The 10,445-nt window shown below is 52.3% G+C and overlaps 1 protein-coding gene across 1 annotated transcript in view; it reads right to left on the reverse strand.

Annotated features, from left to right (window-relative positions):
- The window catches only part of stac (SH3 and cysteine rich domain), a 192,307-nt gene extending 182,088 nt beyond the window's left edge, over nt 1–10,219 (reverse strand). Inside the window, exon 1 of the mRNA XM_070874791.1 lies at nt 9,697–10,219. Within this exon, the coding sequence (XP_070730892.1) occupies nt 9,697–9,831 (135 nt within the window). The 5' untranslated portion in view covers nt 9,832–10,219. The remainder of the gene's footprint in view (nt 1–9,696) is intronic.
- Nucleotides 10,220–10,445: the final 226 nt, after the last annotated feature.

A 10,445-nucleotide genomic window follows, 5' to 3' on the forward strand; every position in this document is an offset into this window, starting at 1 on the left:
CTCTCTCCCGTTAACCCCTCTCTTTCTCTCTCTCTCGTTAACCCCTCTCTCTCTCTCTAACACCTCTCTCTCTCTCTCGTTAACCCCTCTCTCTCTCTCGTTAACCCCTCTCTCTCTCGTTAATCTCTCTCTCTCTCGTTAACCACTCTCTCTCTCGTTAACCTCTCTCTCTCTCTCTCTCTCTCTCGTTAAGCCCCCCCTCTCTCTCGTTAACACCTCTCTATCTCTCTCTCTCTCTCTCTCTCGTTACCCTCTCTTTCTCACTCTCACTCTCTCTTATTACCCTCTCTTTCTCACTCTCACTCTCTCTTGTTACCCTCTCTTTCTCACTCTTACTCTCTTGTTACCCTCGCTTTCTCACTCTCACTCTCTCTTGTTACCCTTTCTCTCTCTCCACATAACCCCCTCTCTCTCATTAACCCCTCTCTCTCTCATTAACCCCTCTCTCTCTCAAGTTAACCTCCCCCTCCACTCTCTCTCTCTCGTTACCCTCCCTCATTAACCCCTTTCTCTCATTAAACCATCTCTCGCACTCTCTCTCAAGTTTCTCTCTCAAACTACTCTCTCTCAATCATTACACCCTCCTCTCTCTCTCTTCCCACTCCCCCCCCACCGCCCGTTACCCCTCCTCTCTCTTTAGTTAACTCACCTCCCCCTCTATCTCTCTCTCTCTCTCGTTAATTTATCTCTCTCTCGTTAACCCCTCTCTCTCTCGTTAACCCCTCTCTCTCTCTCTCTCTCTCTCTCGTTCACCTCTCTCTCTCTCCCCTCTCTCTCTCTCTCTCACCCCTCTCTCTCGTTAACCCCCTCTCTCTCTCTCTTTCGTTAACCCCTCTCTCTCTCTCTCTCTCTCTCTCTCTCTCTCACGTTAACCCCTCTCTCTCTCTCGTTATCTTTCTTTCTCACTCTCTCTTGTTACCCTTTCTCTCTCTCCACTTAACCCCCTCTCTCTCATTAACCCCTCTCTCTCTCATTAACCCCTCTCTCTCTCATTAACCCCTCTCTCTCGTTAACCTCCCCCTCCACTCTCTCTCCCTCTCTCTCTCGTTATCCTCTCTTCCCTCTCTCATTAACCCCTTTCTCTCATTAAACCATCTCTCGCACTCTCTCTCAAGTTTCTCTCTCAAGCTACTCTCTCTCAATCCACCCTCTTCTCTCTCTCTTCCCCCGCCTCCCCACCGTCCGTTACCCCTCCTCTCTCTTTAGTTAACTCACCTCTCCCTCTCTCTCTCTCTCTCTCTAATTTATCTCTCTCTCTCGTTAACCCCTCTCTCTCTCTCTCTTTAACCCCTCTCTCTCACTCTCTCTCTCTCTTTAACCCCTCTCTCTCTCTCTCGCTCTCTCTCTCGTTAACCTCTCTCTCTCGTTAACCCCTCTCTCTCTCTCTCGCTCTCGTTAACCCCTCTCTCTCTCTGTCTCATTAACCCCTCTCTCTCACTCTCTCTCTGTCTCATTAACCCCTCTCTCTCACTCTCTCTCTCTCATTAACTCCTCCCTCTCACGCTCGCTCTCTCTCTCGTTAACCCCTCTCTCTCTCGCTCGTTCTCTCTCTCTCGTTAACCTCTCTCTCTCTCTCTCGTTAACCACTCTCTCTCTCTCGTTAACCACTCTCTCTCTCTCTCTCGTTAACCTCTCTCTCTCTCTCTCTCGTTAACCACTCTCTCTCTCTCTCTCGTTAACCTCTCTCTCTCTCTCTCTCGTTAACCTCTCTCTCTCTCTCGTTAACCCATCTCTCTCTTGTTAACCCCTCTCTCTCTCGCGTTAACCCCTCCCTCTCTCTCCCTCCCTCTCTCTCCCTCTCGTTAACCTCTCTCTCTCTCTCTCTCTCTCTCGTTAACCCCTCTCTCTCTCTCGTTAACCCCTCTCTCTCTCTCTCTCTCTCGTTAACCTCTCTCTCTCTCGTTAACCCCTCTCTCTCTCTCTCTCTCTCTCGTTAACCCCTCTCTCTCCCTCCCTCTTTTTCTCTCTCATTCTCTCTCGTTAACCCCTCTCTCTCGCTCGCTCTCTCGTTAACCCCTCTCTCTCTCTCTCGTTAACCTCTCTCTCTCTCTCTCGTTAACCTCTCTCTCTCTCTCTCTCTCGTTAACCTCTCTCTCGTTAACCTCTCTCTCTCGTTAACCTCTCTCTCTCGTTAACCTCTCTCTCTCTCTCTCATTAACCCCTCTCTCTCTCGCTCGTTCTCTCTCTCTCGTTAACCTCTCTCTCTCTCTCGTTAACCACTCTCTCTCTCTCGTTAACCACTCTCTCTCTCTCTCTCGTTAACCTCTCTCTCTCTCGTTAACCACTCTCTCTCTCTCTCTCGTTAACCTCTCTCTCTCTCTCTCTCGTTAACCTCTCTCTCTCTCTCGTTAACCCATCTCTCTCTTGTTAACCCCTCTCTCTCTCGCGTTAACCCCTCCCTCTCTCTCCCTCCCTCTCTCTCCCTCTCGTTAACCTCTCTCTCTCTCTCTCTCATTCTCTCTCGTTAACCCCTCTCTCTCTCGTTAACCTCTCTCTCGTTAACCCCTCTCTCTCTCTCTCTCTCTCGTTAACCCCTCTCTCTCTCTCGTTAACCCCTCTCTCTCTCTCTCTCTCTCTCTCGTTAACCTCTCTCTCTCTCGTTAACCCCTCTCTCTCTCTCTCTCTCTCTCGTTAACCCCTCTCTCTCCCTCCCTCTTTTTCTCTCTCATTCTCTCTCGTTAACCCCTCTCTCTCGCTCGCTCTCTCGTTAACCCCTCTCTCTCTCGTTAACCTCTCTCTCTCTCTCTCGTTAACCTCTCTCTCTCTCGTTAACCTCTCTCTCTCGTTAACCTCTCTCTCTCGTTAACCTCTCTCTCTCGTTAACCTCTCTCTCTCGTTAACCTCTCTCTCTCTCTCTCTCTCTCTCGTTAACCCCTCTCTCTCTCTCTCTCTCGTTAACCCCTCTCTCTCACTCTCTCATTAAACCATCTCTCGCACTCTCTCTCAAGCTACTCTCTCGTTACACCCTCCTCTCACTCCCTCTCTCTCTCTCTCTCTCATTAACTCCTCACTCTCTTTCTCTCTCTCGTTAACCCCTCACTCACACTCTCTCGTTAACCCCACACTCACTCTCTCTCGTTAACCCCTCACTCACTCTCTCTCTCGTTAACCCCTCACTCTCTCTCGTTAACCCCTCACTCACTCTCTCTCTCGTTAACCCCTCACTCACTCTTTCTCTCTCGTTAACCCCTCACTCACTCTCTCGTTAACCCCTCACTCACTCTCTCTCTCTCTCTCTCTCATTAACCCCTCACTCACTCTCTCTCTCGTTAACCCTTCACTCACTCTCTCTCGTTAACCCCTCACTCATTCTCTCTCTCCCTCTCTCGTTAACCCCTCACTCACTCTCTCTCTCGTTAACCCCTCACTCACTCTTTCTCTCTCGTTAACCCCTCACTCACTCTCTCGTTAACCCCTCACTCACTCTCTCTCTCTCTCTCTCTCTCTCATTAACCCCTCACTCACTCTCTCTCTCGTTAACCCTTCACTCACTCTCTCTCGTTAACCCCTCACTCATTCTCTCTCTCTCTCTCTCTCGTTAACCCCTCATTCACTCTCTCTCACTCTCTCTCGTTAACCCCTCACTCACTCTCACTCTCTCTCGTTAACCCCTTTCTCTCTCTCTCGTTAATCCCTCACTCACTCTCTCGTTGACCCCTCACTCTCTCTCTCTCTCTCTCTCTCTCTCCTTAACCCCTCTCTCTCTCTCTCTCTCTCTCTCTCATTCTCTCTCGTTCACCCCTCTCTCTCTCGTTAACCTTTCTCTCGTTAACCCCTCCCTCTCTCTCTCTCTCTCTCTCTCGTTAACCCCTCTCTCTCTCTCGTTAACTCCTCTCTCTCTCTCTCTCGTTAACCCCTCTCTCTCTCTCTCTTTCTCTCTCTCTCTCTCGTTAACCCCTCTCTCTCTCTCTCTCATTAACCCCTCTCTCTCTCTCTCTCTCTCTCTCTCTCATTAACCCCTCTCTCTCTCTCTCTCACTCCCTCTTTTTCTCTCTCATTCTCTCTCGTTAACCCCTCTCTCTCGCTCGCTCTCTCGTTAACCCCTCTCTCTCTCTCGTTAACCCCTCTCTCTCTCTCGTTAACCTCTCTCTCTCTCTCTCGTTAACCTCTCTCTCGTTAACCTCTCTCTCTCTCTCTCTCTCTCGTTAACCCCTCTCTCTCTCTCTCGTTAACCTCTCTCTCTCTCTCTCTCTCTCGTTAACCTCTCTCTCTCTCTCTCGTTAACCCTTCTCTCTCTCTCGCTAACCCCTCTCTCTCTCTCTCTCTCGTTCACCCCTCTCTCTCTCTCCCTCTCGTTCACCCCTCTCTCTCTCTCTCCCTCTCGTTCACCCCTCTCTCTCTCTCCCTCTCTCGTTAACCCCCTCTCTTTCCCTTTAACCCCTCTCTTTCTCTCTCTCTCATTAACCCCTCTCTCTCTCTAACACCTCTCTCTCTCTCTCTCTCGTTAACCCCTCTCTCTCTCGTTAACCTCTCTCTCTCTCTCGTTAACCTCTCTCTCTCTCTCTCGTTAAGCCCCTCCCTCTCTCTCGTTAACACCTCTCTCTCTCTCTCGTTACCCTCTCTTTCTCACTCTCACTCTCTATTACCCTCTCTTTCTCACTTTCACTCTCTCTTGTTACCCTCTCTTTCTCACTCTTACTCTCTCGTTACCCTCTCTTTCTCACTCTCACTCTCTCTTGTTACCCTTTCTCTCTCTCCACATAACCCCCTCTCTCTCATTAACCCCTCTCTCTCTCATTAACCCCTCTCTCTCTCAAGTTTACCTCCCCCTCCACTCTCTCTCTCGTTACCCTCCCTCATTAACCCCTTTCTCTCATTAAACCATCTCTCGCACTCTCTCTCAAGTTTCTCTCTCAAGCTACTCTCTCTCAATCCACCCTCTTCTCTCTCTCTTCCCCCGCCTCCCCACCGTCCGTTACCCCTCCTCTCTCTTTAGTTAACTCACCTCTCCCTCTCTCTCTCTCTCTAATTTATCTCTCTCTCTCGTTAACCTCTCTCTCTCTCGTTAACCTCTCTCTCGTTAACCTCTCTCTCTCTCTCTCTCTCGTTAACCTCTCTCTCTCTCTCTCTCTCTCGTTAACCCCTCTCTCTCTCTCTCGCTAACCCCTCTCTCTCTCTCTCTCTCTCTCTCGTTAACCCCTCTCTCTCTCATGAACCCCTCTCTCTCACTCTCTCATTAAACCATCTCTCGCACTCTCTCTCAAGCTACTCTCTCATTACACCCTCCTCTCACTCTCTCGCTCTCTCTCTCTCATTAACTCCTCACTCTCTTTCTCTCTCTCGTTAACCCCTCACTCACACTCTCTCGTTAACCCCTCACTCACTCTCTCTCTCTCTCGTTAACCCCTCACTCACTCACTCACTCTCGTTAACCCCTCACTCACTCTCTCTCTCGTTAACCCCTCACTCACTCTCTCTCTCTCTCGTTAACCCCTCACTCACTCTCTCTCTCTCGTTAACCCCTCACTCACTCTCTCTCGTTAACCCCTCACTCACTCTCTCTCGTTAACCCCTCACTCACTCTCTCTCTCTCTCGTTAACCCCTCACTCACTCTCTCTCACTCTCTCTCGTTAACCCCTCACTCACTCTCACTCTCTCTCGTTAACCCCTTTCTCTCTCTCTCGTTAATCCCTCACTCACTCTCTCGTTGACCCCTCACTCTCTCTCTCTCTCTCTCTCTCTCTCCTTAACCCCTCTCTCTCTCTCTCTCTCTCTCTCTCTCTCTCATTCTCTCTCGTTAACCCCTCTCTCTCTCTCGGTAACCTTTCTCTCGTTAACCCCTCTCTCTCTCGTTAACCCCTCTCTCTCTCTCTCTCTCTCTCTCTCGTTAACCTCTCTCTCTCTCTCTCTCTCTCTCGTTAACCCCTCTCTCTCTCTCTCTCTCTCTCTCGTTAACCCCTCTCTCTCTCTTTCGTTAACCCCTCTCTCTCTCTCTCTCTCGTTAACCCCTCTCTCTCTCTCTCTCTCTCTCTCTCGTTAACCCCTCCCTCTCTCTCTCTCTCGTTAACCCCTCTCTCTCTCTCTCGTTAACCCCTCTCTCTCTCTCTCGTTAACCCCTCTCTCTCTCTCTCTCTCTCGTTAACCCCTCTCTCTCTCTCTCTCTCGTTAACCCCTCTCTCTCTCTCTCTCTCTCTCGTTAACCCCTCTCTCTCTCTCTCTCTCTCTCTCTCTCTCTCTCTCGTTAACTCCTCTCTCTCTCTCTCTCTCTCTCTCTCGTTAACCCCTCTCTCTCTCTCTCTCTCGTTAACCCCTCTCTCTCTCTCTCTCTCGTTAACCCCTCTCTCTCTCTCTCTCTCTCTCTCTCGTTAACCCCTCTCTCTCTCTCTCTCTCTCTCTCGTTAACCCCTCTCTCTCTCTCTCGTTAACCCCTCTCTCTCTCTCGTTAACCCCTCTCTCTCTCTCTCTCTCTCTCGTTAACCCCTCTCTCTCTCTCTCTCGTTAACCCCTCTCTCTCTCTCTCTCTCTCGTTAACCCCTCTCTCTCTCTCTCTCTCTCTCTCGTTAACCCCTCTCTCTCTCTCTCTCTCTCTCGTTAACCCCTCTCTCTCTCTCTCGTTAACCCCTCTCTCTCTCTCTCGTTAACCCCTCTCTCTCTCTCTCTCGTTAACCCCTCTCTCTCTCTCTCTCTCTCGTTAACCCCTCCCTCTCTCTCTCTCTCTCTCTCTCTCTCTCTCTCGTTAACTCCTCTCTCTCTCTCTCTCTCTCTCGTTAACTCCTCTCTCTCTCTCTCTCTCTCTCTCGTTAACCCCTCTCTCTCTCTCTCTCTCTCGTTAACCCCTCTCTCTCTCTCTCTCTCTCTCGTTAACCCCTCTCTCTCTCTCTCTCTCGTTAACCCCTCTCTCTCTCTCTCGTTAACCCCTCTCTCTCTCTCGTTAACCCCTCTCTCTCTCTCTCTCTCTCGTTAACCCCTCTCTCTCTCTCTCTCGTTAACCCCTCTCTCTCTCTCTCTCTCTCGTTAACCCCTCTCTCTCTCTCTCTCTCTCTCTCTCTCTCTCGTTAACTCCTCTCTCACTCTCTCTCTCTCGTTAACCCCTCTCTCTCTCTCTCTCATTAACCCCTCTCTCTCACTCCCTCTTTTTCTCTCTCATTCTCTCTCGTTAACCCCTCTCTCTCGCTCGCTCTCTCGTTAACCCCTCTCTCTCTCGCTCGTTAACCTCTCTCTCTCGCTCGTTAACCCCTCTCTCTCTCTCGTTAACCCCTCTCTCTCTCTCTCGTTAACCTCTCTCTCTCTCTCTCGTTAACCTCTCTCTCTCTCGTTAACCTCTCTCTCTCTCGTTAACCTCTCTCTCTCTAACCTCTCTCTCTCTCTCTCTCTCTCTCGTTAACCTCTCTCTCTCTCTCGTTAACCTTTCTCTCTCTCTCATGAACCCCTCTCTCTCACTCTCTCATTAAACCATCTCTCGCACTCTCTCTCAAGCTACTCTCTCGTTACACCCTCCTCTCACTCTCTCTCTCTCTCTCTCTCATTAACCCCTCACTCTCTTTCTCTCTCTCGTTAACCCCTCACTCACACTCTCTCGTTAACCCCTCACTCACACTCTCTCTCGTTAACCCCTCACTCACTCTCGTTAACCCCTCACTCACTCTCTCTCGTTAACCCCTCACTCACTCTCTCTCTCGTTAACCCCTCACTCACTCTCTCTCTCGTTAACCCCTCACTCACTCACACTCTCTCGTTAACCCCTCACTCACTCACACTCTCTCGTTAACCCCTCACTCACTCTCTCTCTCTCTCTCTCTCTCGTTAACCCCTCACTCACTCTCTCTCTCTCTCTCGTTAACCCCTCACTCACTCTCTCTCTCTCGTTAACCCCTCACTCACTCTCTCTCTCTCGTTAACCCCTCACTCACTCTCTCTCTCTCGTTAACCCCTCACTCACTCTCTCTCTCTCTCTCATTAACCCCTCACTCACTCTCTCTCTCTCTCTCTCATTAACCCCTCACTCACTCTCTCTCTCGTTAACCCCACACTCACTCTCTCTCTCTCGTTAACCCCTCACTCACTCTCTCTCTCTCTCTCTCTCTCGTTAACCCCTCACTCTCTCTCTCTCTCTCTCTCTCGTTAACCCCTCACTCACTCTCTCTCTCTCTCTCTCTCTCTCGTTAACCCCTCACTCACTCTCTCTCTCTCTCTCTCTCTCTCTCGTTAACCCCTCACTCACTCTCTCTCTCGTTAACCCCTCACTCACTCTCTCTCTCTCGTTAACCCCTCACTCACTCTCCCTCTCTCTCGTTAACCCCTCACTCTCTCTCTCATTAACCCCTCACTCGTTAACCCCTCACTCACTCTCTCTCTCGCTCTCTCTCTCTCGTTAACCCCTCACTCTCTCTCTCGTTAACCCCTCACTCACTCTCTCTCTCTCTCGTTAACCCCTCACTCACTCTCTCTCTCTCGTTAACCCCTCACTCACTCTCTCTCTCTCGTTAACCCCTCACTCACTCACTCTCGTTAACCCCTCACTCACTCTCTCTCTCTCTCTCGTTAACCCCTCACTCACTCTCTCTCTCTCGTTAACCCCTCACTCACTCTCTCTCGTTAACCCCTCACTCACTCTCTCTCGTTAACCCCTCACTCAATCTCTCTCTCTCACCCCTCACTCAATCTCTCTCTCTCGTTAACCCCTCACTCACTCTCTCTCGTTAACCCCTCACTCACTCTCTCTCGTTAACCCCTCACTCACTCTCTCTCGTTAACCCCTCACTCACTCTCTCTCGTTAACCCCTCACTCACTCTCTCTCGTTAACCCCTCACTCACTCTCTCTCGTTAACCCCTCACTCACTCTCTCTCGTTAACCCCTCACTCACTCTCTCTCGTTAACCCCTCACTCACTCTCTCTCGTTAACCCCTCACTCACTCTCTCTCGTTAACCCCTCACTCACTCTCTCTCGTTAACCCCTCACTCACTCTCTCTCGTTAACCCCTCACTCACTCACTCTCGTTAACCCCTCACTCACTCACTCTCGTTAACTCCTCACTCACTCTCTCTCGTTAACCCCTCACTCACTCACTCTCGTTAACCCCTCACTCACTCTCGTTAACCCCTCACTCACTCTCGTTAACCCCTCACTCACTCTCTCTCGTTAACCCCTCACTCACTCTCTCTCACTCTCTCTCATTAACCCCTCTCTCTCTCTCGTTAATCCCTCTCTCTCTCTCTCGTTACCCCTCTCCCTCCAGTTACCGCACCCTCCCTCCAGTGACCACCCCACCCTCGCCCTCCAGTTACAACCACACCCTCGCCCTCCAGTTACAACGCCCCCCTCGCCCTCCAGTTACAACGCCCCCCTCGCCCTCCAGTTACAACGCCCCCCCCTCGCCCTCCAGTTACAACGCCCCCCCCCTCGCCCTCCAGTTACAACGCCCCCCCCTCGCCCTCCAGTTACAACGCCCCCCTCGCCCTCCAGTTACAACGCCCCCCTCGCCCTCCAGTTACAACGCCCCCCTCGCCCTCCAGTTACAACGCCCCCCCCTCGCCCTCCAGTTACAACGCCCCCCCCTCGCCCTCCAGTTACAACGCCCCCCTCGCCCTCCAGTTACAACGCCCCCCTCGCCCTCCAGTTACAACGCCCCCCTCGCCCTCCAGTTACAACGCCCCCCCCTCGCCCTCCAGTTACAACGCCCCCCTCGCCCTCCAGTTACATCCACCTCCCTCCAACTCTCCCTCCAGTTACCCCCACTCCCTCTCCCTCGGTACCTTGGACTCCCGCTGGCTCAGGGTTGAAGCCGGGGACCCGGGTGTCTCTCCGCCGACCCGCTGGTTTTCTTTCTCGGTGTGGTCGGTGGCGGGCTGTTCCCGGCTTTCCTCCGCCGGCAGCTCTCGGTTCGGCATCTCCCGGCTTTACTCTGCGCTTCTCCCACCGTGCAGCTCACGGCATTCCCGGCAGCGGGCTCGGTCCCAGAGCCCAGCTCAGCCCGCGGGACCGCCGCCGTCCGGAGTGACAGCACCTGCCGGCTCCCGGCTCAGTGTCCCGATTCAAGCCCGTGTCCCGGTTCAGTGTCCCGGTTCAAGCCCGTGTCCCGGCTCAGTGTCCCGGTTGCAGCGCTCGCTCCGTCCCCTTTAATTCCCGGTATCCATGATGACCATAAGTCTCGACGCTTTTCCAACTCTCTGGAGTTTTCAGTGGGTTTTCCCTCGGGCTCCTCACGTATTTCCGGTTGCGGGGTCGATCATGGAGCAGTCGGGGGAGCGCTGCCGCCGCCAGCCCGCGGGAGGAGCGGAGCCCGGCGCGGCACAGCACAGCACGGCCACTGCTGATGAAACTTGATGCCTGTCCGTCCCTTGCCAGCCGTTGAGCGAGGACGACAACTGGAGCCAAGCGCGCCTGCACCTGTAGCTGGCGAGGAGTAGCTTCTTGTTGAATAAAGTTTGTAGCAGAATCCTGGTTTGGTGGCTGTGTCTCTGCCACCTCCTGCATTCCTAGCCCCTGTACATGTTGCAGTTGT

The sequence above is a fragment of the Pristiophorus japonicus genome, chromosome 1, assembly GCF_044704955.1.
Source record: "Pristiophorus japonicus isolate sPriJap1 chromosome 1, sPriJap1.hap1, whole genome shotgun sequence".
NCBI lineage: Eukaryota > Metazoa > Chordata > Chondrichthyes > Pristiophoridae > Pristiophorus > Pristiophorus japonicus.